This window comes from Sylvia atricapilla, chromosome 25, assembly GCF_009819655.1.
Source record: "Sylvia atricapilla isolate bSylAtr1 chromosome 25, bSylAtr1.pri, whole genome shotgun sequence".
In the NCBI taxonomy this organism is placed as follows: domain Eukaryota; kingdom Metazoa; phylum Chordata; class Aves; order Passeriformes; family Sylviidae; genus Sylvia; species Sylvia atricapilla.
In genome coordinates, this window is record NC_089164.1 from 1,079,881 (window position 1) to 1,097,273 (window position 17,393).

General features: G+C 50.6%; 1 protein-coding gene across 1 annotated transcript in view; it reads left to right on the forward strand.

Moving 5' to 3' along the window:
- PLXNA2 (plexin A2) overlaps positions 1-17,393 on the forward strand; it is a 125,551-nt gene that overhangs the window by 101,173 nt on the left and 6,985 nt on the right. The window contains exons 19-26 of the mRNA XM_066335774.1: positions 1,422-1,656; positions 3,218-3,360; positions 5,334-5,602; positions 9,043-9,109; positions 9,693-9,839; positions 10,349-10,508; positions 10,793-10,896; positions 15,751-15,850. Of these exons, the coding sequence (XP_066191871.1) occupies positions 1,422-1,656; positions 3,218-3,360; positions 5,334-5,602; positions 9,043-9,109; positions 9,693-9,839; positions 10,349-10,508; positions 10,793-10,896; positions 15,751-15,850 (1,225 nt within the window). The remainder of the gene's footprint in view (positions 1-1,421; positions 1,657-3,217; positions 3,361-5,333; positions 5,603-9,042; positions 9,110-9,692; positions 9,840-10,348; positions 10,509-10,792; positions 10,897-15,750; positions 15,851-17,393) is intronic.

Genomic DNA, 17,393 nt, shown 5'->3' on the forward strand with positions numbered 1-17,393 from the left:
GGAGACAGATCTGACCTGCCAAGTGCACGGAAAGGTTTTGCCTTTTCCCGAAGCAGGAGCCAGGAACATCTGAGCTCTGGAGAGGTTGGATCAACACCCTCATCCAGGAGAGCAGTCAGTGCCTCGCTGTGCTCTGGGCACTGCTGCTTCCTCTGCTCCTCTCACAGACCAAACCCCAGCTGCCAAATGGCCTGAGCAGAGCCCAGATGAGATTGTAATTGTCATTTATTTCCCTTGAAGTTCAGCATCCAAAACACATTCACATTCTCACAGCGTGACCTGGCCGAGAGCTGCTCACATCTGTGGCCGGGCCACATCCAGGAGAAGCCTGTCCTGGTGTCACTGCGGCCTGTTTGCTGCACGGATTGCACATGGGGCTCTTCTCTGCTCCCTTCTCTGGGCCACCCTGCTCTCCTGCCAGCGATGGTGATGATGATCAGGGCCTTGTGAACGCCCGCGGGTTTGTGGAAAGGAGCTGAAAGCTTATAAAATGAAAAGTCAAACGGAGCCATCAGATAAGAGGAGCGCAGCCCAGATAGCGAAGGGTTGGCCCATTTGTCATCCTTGAAGCCTCTCTGTGCTCACACAGGCAGCCTTGGAGGCACATTTGGGGTTTCTGTCCCTGGAAGGGGCGGCTCAGGGTCTGCACAGAGGATGGGGCTTTGGCACCCCGAGGTGCTGCTCACCTGTGCTGAGCCCTGCAGGTGTGCAGCAGTGTATCTGTATAACCATTCTGATCCACCAGCCAAACCAGTTGTGAGTAATATTATCAAACCACCTGCAGTTTGGTCTTCAGAGCTCTCAAAAATTCATCAAAGTTACTTAAAAAAAAAAAATCCCTATAAAAACCTGCAAAAAACTTAAACCCTAAATAAAAAAAAAAAGCACAATGTAAAAATAAACACTTAACCAATTAAATGTCCTAAAAAATGTGTTCCTGCCTCATAAAAAAGCAGCTTTGCCAACCCCAAAAATATGTGCCCACGTAGACAGTAAAAAATCTAAAATCTATATCTAACATATAATATATATGTTAGATATATATAATATATATAATATATATTATATTACATATATATATAATATATTATATGTTATATATCATGTTTATATAATTTATGTTATGTTATATGTATGGCATATATATTATATATGTTGATATATTAATATGCATTATCAATATTATATACTATATATTTATCTATATTTAAATATCTATATATAAATATGCATATATATTATTTGTATATTTGTATATTTATTAATCTATATTTTAATATTAATTATATATGTACGTATTTATGAATATATATATTTATATATATTAAAATTCTATCTCTAACATACAACATAAACAACAAACAGCTCCTATTAAAACCATATCTGTTCAGGTTTTCAATAACCGCTGTCCCCGTGCCCAGGTGCGTGTCGGGGGCGTCGCCTTCTCCCCGGGCTCCGTGAGCATCGTGTCCGACAGCCTCCTGACGCTGCCCGCCATCGTCAGCATCGCCGCCGGCGGCTCCCTGCTCCTCATCATCGTCATCATCGTCCTCATCGCCTACAAGCGCAAATCCCGGGAGAACGACCTCACCCTCAAGAGGCTGCAGATGCAGATGGACAATCTGGAGTCCCGGGTGGCCCTGGAGTGCAAGGAGGGTCAGTGCTGCCCGGGGCTGGGTGCTCTCTGGGTGCTGCAGCTCCGAGGATGGGGTCCCAGTTCTCCCAGGGGTTTGCAGCAGGGAGATGGGTGGGTGCTCCTTGGGGTTTTGTGGGTGCTCCTTGGTGTTTTGTGGATTTCCCGTGGAGTTTGTGGGTGCTCCTTGGGGTGTTGTGGGTTTCCCAGGGGGGTTGCGAGTGCCCTTTGGGGTTTTGTGGATGCTCCTTAGGGGTTTTGGCTTTCCTGTGGGGTTTTGTGGGTGCTCCTTGGTGTTTTGTGGATGTTCCTTGGGGTGTTGTGTGTGCTCCTTGGGGTTTTGTGGGTGCTCCTTTGGGTTTTGTGGTTCTCCCGTGGGGTTTTGTGGGTTTCCCGTGGGGTTTGGGGGGTTTCCCGTGGGGTCCCCACGCCTGCCCTCACCAGCAGCAGTGTGTGAGCAGCAGACACGGCTCTGAAGCGCAGAGAGTGGGATTGGGGCTCGGTCCTGCTGAGGCTCCGTGCCCAGCTCCCATGGCACTGGTGCCCGCTCAGGGTCCCCTTGTCACACAGCTTTTGAGTGAGGGGCTTCCCAAAGGCACAGGGTGAGGACAGAGGGGGCTCAGAGCCCAGATCACAGCCTGGACCCCAAACCAGAGGCAGGAGGGTTGGAAAGCTGAGCCAGTCCCTCCTCCAGCCTAAGCCCCGAGCAGGAGGAGGAGGGTTGGGAGGGAGGCAGAAGCTCCTCGAGGCTTTGCCTCTGTGAAATTCTGGGTGTTATTTGGAGGATCCAGAGCTGCTGCTTGTGAGTTCCCACATGGACAAATCCTGTCCCTTGCAAGGAGGCGGCTGAGCGCCCTCACCCTGGTGGTGAAGGTGGATTTTTGGGGTTGGTTCCTACATCCTCCCGCCTGGGAAGGGGCTTAATCAATCAAAGTAAAATAAATGGCTGCACATTTCATAGTGGAGAGAGAGAGAGTTGCATCGGATTTGTTCAGCTCCTTTCAAGGGTTGCCTTGAAAGCGCAGGGCAAAAATTGAGATATATTCAGGAGAAACCAGAGATTGAGCTCGGCACAGCCCAGCTGGGTACAGAGGCTTCCCTGAGCCAGCATGTCACACTTCGGAGAGGGAACACGAGGAGACACATCCAGCTGTATAACACCGTGTTAGGAGAGGAGAATAAATCCCTTCCTGACCCCTGCAGCAGCTCAGATTTGATCTGCATCAGATTTGATTATCTTGGCAATTGTTGATAGAGGAGGAAAACAAGAAGAAAGGAAAACAGGGGAGGCAGCGAGTTATGAAAACACATCCTTGTTTCTCTGCGCAGCCTTTAAAGGTGCTGTAGGTGTGTGTGCCCAGGTGTGAACTGCATACAAATCACCGCAGCTTTGTTCTCAGTCCCTGCCTTGAGCAGCGCCCGCTCTCCCACCCTGGGCTGCTGACAGGAGCCTCCAAGGGTGCCTGAGCTCCTCGGAATCCTCTCCTGAGCTGCCCACGGGGCAGCCAGCCCTGCCCAAAACCTTCCCCCAGAGCATCCCGGAGCTGAGCTCTCCCTGCTTTGTCCTCTCTCTCCCCCAAACAGCTTTTGCAGAGCTGCAGACGGACATCAACGAGCTGACCAGCGACCTGGACCGCTCGGGGATCCCGTACCTGGACTACCGCACCTACGCCATGCGGGTGCTCTTCCCGGGCATCGAGGACCATCCCGTCCTGCGGGAGCTGGAGGTAACAGGGACCCCCAGCCCTCAGGGAAGCCCTGCAGCACCTTTGTGGCTCCACACCAATCGTTTTTGGATGCCCTGGGGTCAGCAGGCTGAGCCCCGGGCTTGGAGTTTGATCTCCCGCATCGCCTTTCGGATTCCTTTCTGTTTCTCCTCCCTGCTGTTGGTTTATTTTTGTTTTATGGGCGGTTTATATCGCTCTAAGGCAGCGGCGGAGCAGGGCAGAGCAGTTGTGGTGTGCTTTGAAGTCCTCCTGAGTCACCTGTTGGGGCAGGGGATGGATGAGGGCCCGGAGCATCCTCCTGCCCGGAGCATCCTGCTGCTGTTCCCTCCCGTGTCCACAGGAGGGCAAGGAGGATGCCCAGCCATTCCAGCCTCGGAGCAAGCGCTCCCATCTCCTTGCTTTTCCCACCAGGACGCGTAAAAAATATATAAAATCTTGCGCTGGGAATGCAGAGGGATCGGGAGCGCACGTGGCTCCATCCGTGCACCCGGCAGGTGGGTCCCGCTCACCTGGGAGAGGGCCAAAACCAGCATGGGGCTTCATGAACATCATCTCACGCCTGGGATGGGGCTGCCATCCTCGACGTGGGATGCCCAGAGGCTCGGCTGAGCTTTTCAGAGACTGGGATTGCCCCAGTCAATCCTGAAATCCTGTTGCCTCCACACAGACCCGGGTTGGATGTAGGAGGGAGGAGTCCTGGTTGCTCTAGGGCTGGATTCCTTTTCCAGGCAGGAATTTAAAGCGTTAATTTGGGTTCCTTTCCTCGGCCACCAGCACCAAGCAGTGCCTGTGGTGTTGCTCAAACAGAAACAGCCTCTCCCAGCCCATTCCTGCTCCGAATTTTCCAGTTCCGTGCATTATGTTTGCTGCTGGAGTTGCCAAAGAAGCTGACGCTCCAACAAACAAATATGAATGCTTTTTTTCTTTTTTTTTTTTTCTACTAATGAAAAACAGAATTGCAGAAGTGATAAATGTGTTGCCAATTACACAGTTGCTTAATTATGAAACGTTAGTAAAACCAATACATAACTCTCCAAAATGTTTGGTAAAGAGTTGCTTGGTGCAGTTCATCATTTTCACTCGTAATGAATTACTTGAATCTGCAACTGGCTGAAAGCCTCAATTAATTTTTTACACTTGGCCCATAATAAAGCAATAGTTTAAATTAGTATTTAATTTACTTACAAGAGTGTCAGTGTTTTGTGCAGCACAAGCAGAACTGGGTGTCATTTCTGGGGCCGTTAGGCTCAAAGCTGCTGCTTTATGGCGTGCACAGAGTGCAGCTCCCAGCCAGGAGTGGGGGGAGCTGTGCTGGGGAGCTCTGCTCAGGATGGACCAGGAACCACGGCCAGGGATGCTGGGACCCTGAGGAGTGGGTGCAGCCAGGGTTAAACCATCCTGAGCACACTTCTGATGCCCCCAAAGTGAGGAGGACATGGAACTGCTGGAGCAAGTCCAGGGGAGGTCAGGAAGTTGTTCAAGGGACTGGAACAGGTTGGGAGAGTTGGAAATGTTCAGTCTGGAGAAGAGAAAGTTGTGCGGAGACCTCCCAGCACCTTCCAGGGTCTGAAAGGGTGACAAGAGAGCTGGAGTTGGACTGTTCATGAGGAACTGCAGGGACAGGACAGGGCAGAATGGATTCAGACTGGCTGAGGGCAGAGTTAGGTGGGATATTGGGAAGAAATGATTCCCTGTGAGGGTGAGGAGGACCTGGCACAGGCTGCCCAGAGAAGCTGAGGCTGCCCCTGGATCCCAGGCCAGGCTGGATGGGGGTTGGAGCAGCCTGGGACAGTGGCAGGTGTCCCTGCCCATGGCAGGGGGTGTGATGAGGTGATTTTTAATGTCCCTTCCCACCCAAACCCTTGCTGTGGTTGGCCCTGTGCTGGCAGGGTGACCCCAGGGTGGTGCAGCGCTGCCCTCCCGTCCCTTGTCCCCCCTGTGCCGTGCCTGAGCACCGTGCTCTCCTCCTGCAGGTCCAAGGGAACGGGCAGCAGAGCGTGGAGAAGGCCCTGAAGCTCTTTGCCCAGCTGATCAACAACAAGGTGTTCCTGCTGACCTTCATCCGCACGCTGGAGCTGCAGCGCAGCTTCTCCATGCGGGACCGCGGCAACGTGGCCTCGCTGATCATGACGGGGCTGCAGGGCAAGCTGGAGTACGCCACCGACGTCCTCAAACAGCTGCTCTCCGACCTCATCGAGAAGAACCTGGAGAACAAGAACCACCCCAAGCTGCTCCTGCGCAGGTGAGGCCGGGGGTGTGTCCCAGGTCACGCTGGGGGGGCCTGCAGGAGTGTCACTGTTAGGGACATGAAAGGACGAGGCAGGCAGCAGAAAGGTCAGCAGGAAAGGCTCTGAACTTTATTTTTCTGACTCCATCTTATAAACATTTCTACAAGAAGCCCAAAGATTGGCTACACAGGTTGTCACCTCTGTGACCTCATTGGTGAACATCACCATCAATCGCCTTTCTCCTCCTAGGGGAGAAATATGAAAACCAAATAGATAAGTTCTAAAAATACACGTAGTTTTCTTGAAGATGCGTGACAATAAAATGCAAACAGTGAAAAGCAGGCAGATTTGGGGTGACACAGGAGGAATTTCTCCATGGGAAGGGCTGGGAGGGGCTGCCCAGGGAGGTGGGGCAGTGTCTGGATGATCTGGTCTGGATGACGAGGTGGGGATTGATCTCAGGTTGGACTCGGTGCTCTCAGAGGTGTTTTCCAAGCTGATTCATAGCAAGGTTCTGTGAGCTGAGGACTCGGCAGGTGCCAGTGTTAGGAGGGAATTGCTGCTCTCCATGGAGGATTCTCAAAGATTTCCTCACCTGTCTCCAGGACGGGGGTTAGCCTTACTCTAGATATCTATCTGTAATGTGGGGCACATCAGCCGGCACAAGGGAAAGGCTCCCCCTGTCCCCCACGTCCTTGGGGGTCCTGCAGAGCCTGGCCTTGGCCAGTGCTGCCCCTCGGCCGTGCTGGGGCTCTGCTGGCATCAGGCTGGTGAGAGGGGAGCATTTCACAGCTCCAGGAAAATTTCAGGGGTCCCTGCAGCCACAATGAATATACTTGACAGGAAATTGCTTTAAATCTGGCTGTGTTTGCGGAGGCAATAACTCATCTCGGCAAAGGAAGCCGCCTTAATTTCCCCCGTGGTTTGACGAGTGGCTGGGAAGGCGTCTTGTGCCTCAGCCATCAATAATGACTTTTCCTGGAGCTCCAAAAAACACAGGGATGGTGATAAGGGCTGTACACCCTCCTCTCTGCGCAGCCAGCAAGGAACCAGGGCCGTGGGCTGTGTGTCCTTTGGTCAGTCTGTCCTTTGGGCAGTGTGTCCTCTGGGCTGTCTGTCCTTTGAGCTGTGTGTCCTTTGGTCAGTCTGTCCTTTGGTCAGTCTGTCCTTTGGTCATTCTGCCCATTGGTCGGTCTGTCCATTGGTCTGTCTGTCCTTTGGGCTGTGTGTCCTTTGGTCAGTCTGTCCATTAGTCTCTCTGTCCATTGGTCAGTCTGTCCTTTGGTCAGTCTGTCCTGCACCACGATTTACCCATTGCACAGGGAACCTGGATCTTCCCAGGAATGGGGCCTCTACCACAAACCTGGGCAATTTGGGCCAGTGCTTCACCACCCTGACAAAATATCCTGCTTTATATCCAGTCTGAATCTGCTCTCCTTTTAATTTAAAAGCTTTATTCTTTGCCCTGATACTCCGGGTTCTGTTAAACCTTGGCCTGGAGACCTGTCCCAACCCTGTGCCTGGCTGTTCCAGCCCAGCCTAGAGCTCCTTGCTCTGACTTAATAAGGAGTGATCAGCCATGAAGTGAAACACTATTTTTAAAAATGTTTTGAGCTCTCTGGTGGCAGCAGTTGATAACTGACACTCAGTTATTTCCCTCTTTCTTCCTCCCTTTCCCCTCACTCTTTCTTCCACGGCTGCCCCTCGCGGGAGACAGCAAGAAAGTTGACATTAAATCAAACAGCTGCTCTGGTTGCTGGCAACAGCAGTTTGGAGACCTACATAGAGCAGGGAGAATTAATAAAACACATATTTATTTTTTAGGTTCTCTCAGCTCAGTTTTTTTTTTGTTTAGGTTTGTTTTCTTGCCAGTGCCTCAGGAAGGCAAGGCTGCTCTTTTGGAAAATCATCTCTGGATCGTGCTGTGCCCTCCTTCTGTGGTCAGCATGAGAAGGGTTTGCTCTGAGTCTAGGGATTCTCTTCTGCCCTGGTAATCTCCAGGAGCTTATTTTTTATTTTTGGAGCAGATCTTTAGCAGCATCCAAAGGCCAATGATGGCATTGAGCAGTGGTGGCAGGGGCAGCTCAAAAACCTGGCAGCCGATTTTGGGGCTCAGCAGATTTTGGGGATCAGCAGATTTTGGGGCTCAGCAGATTTTGGGGCTCAACAGAGCCTTCCAAGTGTAGGAGGAAGGCCAGGCCATGAGCTGTTAGGCAGCTAATTGGGGGACTTGCTGATTCTTCATTTAATATTCTATTAACAAAGTAGTTTATTAAATTAATATTCCCCGTGAAGTCCTGAATGTATTATTTTCTGAGTTTTTTCACCCCTTCTGCGGCTTGTGTCACTGCCTCTCCATTTTCTAGGGCTGTTTTGGAAGGGTGCTGGTGCTTCTCCTTTTTAATTGGGTGCCTGAAATATTTCAAACAGGAGGAGGATGTACGTGTCAATTTGTAGGATGAATTTTTAGGCAGTTAATCAATTCAGGCTTAAATTCTTCAGGGATCTGCAGACATTTTCACGAATTCCTGGCAGATGTTGCCATCCTAGGAGATGATGGATGATGTGACCCCAGGTCTGTTGGCCGACTGGTGTCACTTTTTGTTTGCTGAAATCTCTGGCTCCTGTTTATTCTTGATCTGCTCGGCTTTGGAATCAAGCCCTGTGCTTCTCTGGTGTGTGCTTGTAATTCCAAGCACTCGGAATGCTGTGGGCATTCACGGCAAGAAATTTAAAGGGAAAAATGGGGAAAATGGGTCTGGAGTGAGATGTGACCCCCTCCAGGCTGGGGAGGACGTGACCTGGTTCATGGTGAGGGCAGAGGGATCAGTCCCCAGAGGAAAGGAGGCAGGGAACTGCATTGATCCCTCTCGGCTGGCTGGAATTTGGACCAGATCCTGGTGTCGATGAGGGAAAGGCTGGTGGTGCTGAGCCATGGTCACAGGCGGCCAGGGACAGGGTCACAGGTGACAGGGACAGGGTCACAGGTGGCCAGGGACAGGGTCACAGGTGGCCAGGCTGCAGCACAGCAGCTCTTCCCTGGAAAAGGGGCTGTGGAGCTTTAAGGAAAGCCTCGGGGTCCTGCAGGGGCAGAGTTAAAAACTATCATTAGGAGCCATTGTATTTAAATTAGAGATAATCTCGGGCACAATGCGGGGAGAGGACACTGGGTGGGACCGGGGAGAAAGCTGCAATTTCGCTGCCATTGTCACTCGGCTGTCTCTGATTGCCGGGAACCGCAGTAAATCCCAGTGATTTACTGAGCCAGGCTGTAATTTGCACCACGTGCGAGGAGCTGAGTGTCACCAGGCTCGCTGTCACCAGCCCCGGCAGGGCAGGGACGGGCTGGCGGCCGGTGACAGGGACAGCGCTGGTGTCACCCCGCTGCCCCGCGGGGCCAGGTGCGGCTTTGGGGGTTCCCCGTGTGATGTTTGTGCCCTCCTGCCTCCGCCAGGACCGAGTCTGTGGCCGAGAAGATGCTGACGAACTGGTTTGCCTTCCTGCTCCACAGGTTCCTCAAGGTAAGGGGAGGTGCCGCGGGGTCTGTCTCTGCTGTCCCAGCCTCCAGCCACCCCCGGGGTCACTCTGCGGGTGACACTCTGCCATCGGCCTCTGAAATAGGGAAGGAGAGGTGGAAATTTGCTCTGGGGCTGCTGCTCCGTGCTCAGAGCCTTCCCCAAGCCTCAGGTCTCCCGGAGAAATTCCCATTTGAAGGAGGCTCTCTTCCAACTCTTTGGTACTTAAAGGAAGTTCTCACATCTCCACGCCTTCGACTTCCATCGCTTTTAACTTAATTTGTGGCTTTGGAAACCCCACTGAATTTGCTCCAGGGGAGTGAACGGTAAGATGGAGATCTCGAATTCCATTTTTTTGGTTTTTTTGCAGCCAGGTAGATTCAGGAGGGATTTACCCTGCCAAAGGCAACACCGCCAGTGGAGCTCGGGGGGTTGGCTGTGCTCTCCAGGAGCTGCTTGGGGCCAGCCCTGGGCTGCACATGTGTGAGGATGGGGTCAGTGGGACTGGGGCTGGAATCCTGTGCCAAAGGGGGCTGGAGGAGAGGCTCCTTCCCCCTGGCTGAGCTCTGCTGTGCCCCTCCCGCCGCAGGAATGTGCTGGAGAGCCCCTGTTCATGCTCTACTGTGCCATCAAGCAGCAGATGGAGAAGGGCCCCATCGATGCCATCACGGGGGAGGCGCGGTACTCCCTGAGCGAGGACAAACTCATCCGGCAGCAGATCGAGTACAAGACCCTGGTGAGTGACAGATCCTCGCCCTAACCCCAACCCTGCTGGCCCTCAGAGCAGGGGTCAGGGGCTGCTGGGGTGGGGCACTGCTGGGCAACGAGGAGCCGTGTCCCAGCCAGGTGTGTCACCACTTGGCAGGTTTGGGAAGGAAAGTTTTATCTCCCTGTGCTCTGGGCATTGCCCTCCTCCTGCAGTGAGTGAAAATGGACACCGAGGACTCATCTCTCAGCAATAACTGAGAATATAGAATATATAAAATACATATATATATATAAAAATATAAAGTATACATCAATATAAATATGATAGATACACTAAGTAAATATTATATATAATATAAAATATATGTATAAATTATATATATAATTTATACATATATAAATTATATCTAAATACAATATAGATTCCCTATATAAAAACGAGTGATGCATTTAGGGCTGCAGTGGGGCTATCTGTGCGAAGAAGTGACACGTGGTTACACTTCTCCTTTAGAGCGTGGTGTGGTTCTTCTCTTGCAGATCCTGAACTGCGTGAACCCAGACAACGAGAACAGCCCAGAGATCCCTGTGAAGGTGCTCAACTGCGACACCATCACCCAAGTCAAGGAGAAGATCCTGGACGCCGTGTACAAAAACGTGCCCTATTCCCAAAGACCCAGAGCTGTCGACATGGATTTGGGTAGGAGCTGCCCTGCCTGATGTGGGGGGATGATCAGAGGGGCTGGGGATGGATTTGGGTAGGGGATGGATCTGGGTAGGAGCTGCCCTGCCTGATGTGGGGGGATGATCAGAGGGGCTGGGGGTGAATTTGGGTATGGGATGGATTTGGGTAGGGGATGGATTTGGATAGGGGATGGATCTGGGTAGGAGCTGCCCTGCCCTGTGTGAGGGGATGATCAGAGGCTCTGGGGATGGATCCTGGGGGGGTTTGGCCCCTCTGAGCGTGGCTCTCCCTGTCCCCAGAGTGGCGGCAGGGCCGGATCGCCCGCGTGGTGCTGCAGGATGAAGACATCACCACCAAGATCGAGGGCGACTGGAAGCGCCTCAACACCCTGGTGCACTATCAGGTGAGGCAGCAGCCCCACTGACGGCTCCCAGGAAGCTGCCAGCAGGGAAAAGAACTGCAGGAACCTCAGTGCCGAGTGCCTCGCCTGCCCAGACAGACAGGGAGGTGACGTCTGTGTGATAAACCATAAGGGTTCCATGTGCTTTGGCGTTAGGGGGGAAAGCAACCTTGACACGGAGCTCAGAGGAAGCAGCAGAGTTGAAAATTGGCTAAATGAAAGCTGCCAGCCGTGGGAGAAGAGAGAGGCAGAGGGAGCAGTGCAGGGGCTCAGCTGACACTGCTGGGGACAGGGGGCCTGGGGAGGGCAGCACGGGGGGCTCAGGGATTTGTCTGGGGGTCTGGGACAGCCTGGAGTGCAGCAAGGGAGGCATAAAATTACAGGAAGGTGGAGCCAGGCAGTGAAGATGCTCAGGGTGAGGAGGCCTAAGGAATTCTTGCCATCTTTAGCTGCTGAATAGGGCAGAGCCTGTTGGGAAGGTGGAAGGTGGGAAAAGAGGGAGCAGAGGGAGGTTTGGTTGCAGGGAATCAAAGCAAAAGATGGGAAGAGAGGTGAGGAGGAGGCTGAGGAAGGTTTGGTTGCAGGGAATCAAAGGCTTTCCCTCTCAGCCTGTCTGCAGCACAGGATAACTGCATTAATTGGGACCCGTAACCTACTCCTGTCCATCACCACCTCCCCAGAAGTGTTCAGTGTTTAATCTGGCATCTCTCCCTGTTTATCCAGCATCTCCAGTCCATCAGCCTGACTCACGCTGGGGGACTTGAATGGGAGCCAGTATTGACAGGAGCCCTGCAATCAGGGAGCCAGGCAGGAGAGTGCCATCAATATGCACGGTGCATGTTAAAAAGCACCTCCGGGGTCAACTTCTCCGAGCAGCCCCCAGGATTTAAACACAGATTACCGTAAAATGTCAGAGGAGTTGCGCAGATTAATTCCATTGTTCCTAAAAATCTGTTTTACTTGACAGTTGCAAGGGATTAACCAACACGCAGGGAAAGCAGCGAGGCTTTATTATGCCTTGATCTTTAAAAGTCATCACGAGGAAGTCACAAGTGAAAGCTGTGCTTGTCTGATGCGTGCTAGATGCTGGGGGAGGGAGCACTTTCATTCCCGTGCCTGTGGGAAAACCTGAGCCAAAAGCTTCCCCTTCAAATAAACAAACTCCTCACAGCGCTGGAGATGCTGCGGCTCTCGCTGCTGTTTGGATGTCAGGTTTGCTCTGGAAGAAAGCAGAAGTTGGCAGCCAGACATCCAGCCAGGTAGTGACAGAGCCTGCCTGCTCTGGCCCGGGCTCTTCTCAGCCCAGCGGAGCTGTCTCAGGCATTAAAGAGAAGCCAAATCCTTTTCGCTTGTCAAGATGAGGCTTTTGCCAAAACACATCAACAATATCTGTATTTTTATAGTGATTTTTTAAAAAATTCTTATCAGTTTGGGTTTTTTTTTTTTTCTGTTAGAGTAAAGAGTCAAAAAATACAGATGTTCCAGGACTACACAGTGAAACAAATACCTGGGTAAAAGCCCAACTTTAGGGGGGTATAAAATCACTAGAGTTCCAAGTGCTGCTCACTTGGAACTGTTTCACAGTCTCACTGTTTAACAGGAGTGTGACACATGAACCGGGTGTGGTTCAAGCCATTAGAATAAATGTGGCTTTCCGGAGGAGTAGTTCAGGTGATTTCTAGGAGAGAAATGAAAGCTGCTTTGCAAAGCTCTGCCCATCTTTTATTCAGAGCCGATTTGTCTTTGCTCTGAAGGCAGGGAGATCCCTGGGTTTGCAGGTGGTGTGCTGGGACATGCTCAGCCCAGGTCCCCATCCCGCAGCTCCAGGTGTGTCCCTTGGACAGGTGATGGCACCTGGGCGGCTGCAGGAGGGGACACAACCCCCCTGGTCCTCAATTCCCTGATTCCCAGGATTGATTCCCCACAGCCCCATTCCTGCAGCTCCAGGGCTCCAAACCACCCTCCTCTTCCCCTCTGGTTTCCTCACTGGGCCCTGAGGGTGATTATTTAATCCCGGGGGTTTCCCAGCTCCACACCTGGATGCTGGATTTTGACACCAGCAAAAAAAAAATGCTTTTGTTTTCTGCATTAGAATCACAAAAACACAATAACTGATCAAGCGCATTTTTCGTGGGAAGCCTTCACATCCAAAACCTAAATTGGAATTAAAGAGCAATATTCGCCTTTCAAATAGTTTTGAACCACTTCATGAAATTATAGAGAGAACCGTGCACCTCCTGCTTATTTCTTCATTTATAAAAATAGATGTGTAGCTTAAATAAGTGTAATTCTTTGTTAAATTCTCTGGAGCTGTTATACATGGCAAGGAATTGCATTACATTTTGTGTCGGATCCTTTTGGTTTCATGGCTATTAAACTCCACGGGAGGGTCTTACCCCGTGTGGTTTCACTCGGGGAAAAAATGAAACACTGAATTTAATATCGAATGATTTACAGTGGCTCACGCAGGGTTAACTCAGAGGCAGCAGAGCATGAGTACCTGTCAGCCCCTGCGAGTCTGGAGAGGCCAGGAGACCAGGAAACTGCTTTAAAAGGAAAAATCAGAAGGAGGAAGGGAAGGTTTGGGTGGAAAATGAGGCTTAGGAGGTGAGGGCGGTGGAGCCGGAATTGTCACCGCGCCCTCGCAGCCGCACGCAGACACAGCTCCCTGGCCTGGCCTCCCTCCTCCCCCTCTCCAGGTTTTATTTCCCCTTGCCTTTGAGGTGTTTTGTGTTTCCAGCTTGCAGAATAATCAGAATATTTATAAAGCCGTAAAACAGGCAGGCGGCTCGGAGCGCGTCCCGCGGGTGCTGGGGGAGCGTGGCAGCGCCAACGCCTGCTCCACCTGAGGCTGCTCTGTAGCTGCTGGGGCTCAGCTGACAGCAGCCATTCCACCCAGAATTTAGAGGGTGAGAGGCCTCTTTTGTGTGTGTGTGTGTGTGGAATTTTTAGTGCCTCTCTCCCAGTTAAGCAGAGCCCTGGTGGAAACGGATCCGGCACGGGAGCACCCTGGGCTCGGGTTTCTCCCTGCTGAAATGGAGCTGAAGTGGCAGCTAAGAACAGCCTAAGAAAATAATATCAGCGCTGATCACTTCTTCCACTGACTAAATAAATTGGATGAAGTGAGGCAGGAGCAGCAAAGGAAATAATGGAGGTGTTTGGAGTGTTTTGCTTAGAAAAATCTCACTTTTTGTGCCGTGAAACGTGAGTAACTATTATTTCCACTATCACCAGCAATAATAATAGTTACTCGGGTTTCCATGAAACCTTTCATCTGGATGGAGCCCAAAGCCTTGGGAGCAGCACAGCTCACCTTGGTGCTGCAGATAGTGTACAAACCCCTGGAGCTGCTGGGGGAGCAAAAAACCTCCTTTCATAGGGTCAGTGCTGAGTCCATCACCAGATTCCTGGCAGATAATGCAGGATTTTCACCCCAAAAAGCAATTCCTGCAGCAGGAGGAGGCTTTTTGTGTGTGTGTGTGTGTGCTGAACCTCTAAAAAGTATCTGCTGGGCCCTGGCAAGAATTGGTGACTCTGTGTTCCTTCGCTGTGCTGCACCATAGGTCACAAGTTCAAAATTAAAAGCCACTCAGGCCCATTCGCTGGAAACCTGCAGATCCTTAATTAAGGGGAATAAGTTAGAAAACTTCCAGTGACTAGCAGATTTATAGGGAGGATAAAATTAAACATGGCCACTAAAATCTGCTGTAACAAAACCTTGTTAGCGCTAATGTTCATTTATAGTTTGACTTCCCAGTGTTTAATTCCTTCTCTGGAGCAGTAAAGGGATAACAATTAAATACCCTGAAAGATGGCTTTATGACTTGCTCCTCTATAAATCAAACTTTTAAAGTTCGTAAAAATTGCTAAAATAAAAAATGGTTTAATCGGAATGTTTTATGGCCCATAACGTTATTACAGCCCTTTTATTCCCTCTGCATTGTTACTTTAATTGGATCACAACAATTCTTGAGATTCTCATTTTTATTGGGTTAGGCATGATCTTAAATCAGAACGACCAAAAGCATCTTCACCACGTCTTTTGATTTATCCCTCGTTTCCTTCAGGCTTTTGGTGCAGCCTGACCCAGCACAGGGCTCAGCCGGGCTGGGAGTGTGCCCTGGATTCCTCTTCCCAGGATCTGCTGGATCACAGAGTGGACAGGGAATGCCCCTGACTGTCGTTGTAGGACACGAAAGAAAGATGAAGGATCCCAAATAGTTCAGAAGGCAAAGAGCATAGAAAAAAAAGGCCTTATTGTCTAATTTTTACTATTTTTATAAGGTATTCCAATACAGACTTAACATGGTTGGTGAATAGGAATGACACTGCAGCCCTGGTTTGTGCCTGAGATGGTTTGGTTTTCTGAAATTCTTTTCCCAGGGAATCTTCTGTAAACAGGAGAAATGTTTTTGTAGCTGTACCTTTGTTATTCATGCCTTTCCCCAGGAGGGACTTCTCCTTGATGTCCCTCTGCTCTGACCAATGGCAGTGAAGAGGTTTGTCTCTGTGTCACCAATCTGATTGGTCTGTGTGAAATGGTATAAAAGGGAGACACATCCCAAAAATAAAGGAGCCATTTTCAGCCTTCTGAATCTCAGGCTCTGTGTCACTGTGGTGTAAAACAGCATCATGACACCTCCCTAATCCCATTGGTTAAACCAGAGAAACAGCAAAACAACACCTGGAGAAATATTGTTCTGAGAGAGGAGAGCTGTTTGCCGAGATTGTTTTGAGAAGAAACTTTCTGGAGAAATTTTTTTGGGGGGAAAAAGTTACCAGCTGCCAGCATGCTGAAATTCTCCCACACCCAGCAGTATCAAGCCCACACTCTGACCTCCTGCTTTGCCTCCCCAGGTGTCAGACCGCTCCGTGGTGGCTCTGGTTCCCAAACAAACCTCCTCCTACAACATCCCTGCCTCTGCCAGCATCTCCAGGACATCCATCAGCAGATATGGTGAGAAATGGGACGGGGAAGGGATTGCTCATGGACAGGCACTGGGATTTAGGTGGGGAAAAAGCAGCAGCTTCCCCCAGAGAACCACCCCAAACTAACATAAACCCAAACAGAAAAACCTCCTTGGCTGCTGGTTCGGGTTGCAAAGGCTTTTCCAGCTGTGAGAACAGCAAAAGGACCAGGAAAGGTGAGGGGTGGGAAAAGGAAATACCTTTGGGAATGTGGGGCTTGGGAAAGTTCCAAGGGCTCAGAGGGGATGGGTGATGCAGGAGAGGATCTTTGAGCCCTTGGCCCTGAGCGGGGCTGCAGCACAGATAAACCTGATTCCTCCCCCTATTTCCTCCTCAAGAGCAGGATCCTGAGCTCAGAGTTAATGGGTCACAAATGGGGAAGGGCAATCTTAGCTCAGAGTGCAGGGATGTGCACACCTGGGAATTCCTGATTTGCATAATAGAAGGGCTCAGCACATTCCAGAGGGTCCCTGAAGATGCTGCAGCCTGAGAAAATGAGCCTGTGAGGTGCCAGGTGCACGCTTGGAACACTAAATCCACAATAATTGTAATAATAGACTTCCATAAAAGGCAGCAGTGGCAAAATCTCTCGAGTGCTGATCTTTCATTATCGTTCATTTCACAGAGTGTTTTACCAGCAAAAAGCCTCCTGACAAACCCATCTCCTCCTCTTGTTTATAGCTCCCAAAATAATGTTGGTTTTTAGCTAGAGCAAGTGCTCTGAGGAGCCAAAGCCAGGGGAGTCTTGAGGTAAAAACCAGGAGAAAAAGGCATTTCTCCCTTCAAGGTGTGGGCCCACAAAAGTCCAACACATCCCAGAGTCCAGGTGATGGAAAAACCAAGGCTGGGTCTCAACAACCTGAGCTCATTGATCTCTGTCAGCTGGAAAAGCTTCTGCAAAGCACCAATGTGAGCGATCATTGCTCATGTGAAGATTAATATTTCTAATTGTGCCGGCAGAATTTAAATTAGATACTTATTTACTTCCTCTGTTATATATCAGTACAGAGATATGTTTAAAAATAGAATTTCTGCATGCTTCCTGAGCTGTCCCCCTGTCTGTCTCCTTAATTATATCAGTTGGAGCACTCATTTATCTAAGCCTTAATCAGGGATGAAAATCCAGCTACTTTGGTAATGACTTGAGTATTTCCCTCAGCTGATTTACGATCGATCCCCACACTCCTGACGAGGAGGGTGAGCAGTGAATTGAAGGCTAAACTTGAGAAAATGCACGAGATTCCCAGAGAACAAAGAAATGCAGCAGGAGGAAAAATCCAGCAAGGCCCATTTGGGCTCCTCAGCCTTGTGTCTCGTCCTGGGGACGCTGGGGATCCAGGGAGGGACATTCTTTGGGCAGTGAAATACATAATTCAATGTGCTACATCCCCCCATGGTTTCTGAGCAATTAAGGGGAAGTTTTCTGGTGCTCTTTGAGCTCCCTGTTCCCTGCAGGGACAGCAGGGACAGCGGGAGGCTGGACCTGCTCAGCCCAGGGGTGGCACAGGGTGCAGGACTGGCCTCAGGCTCTG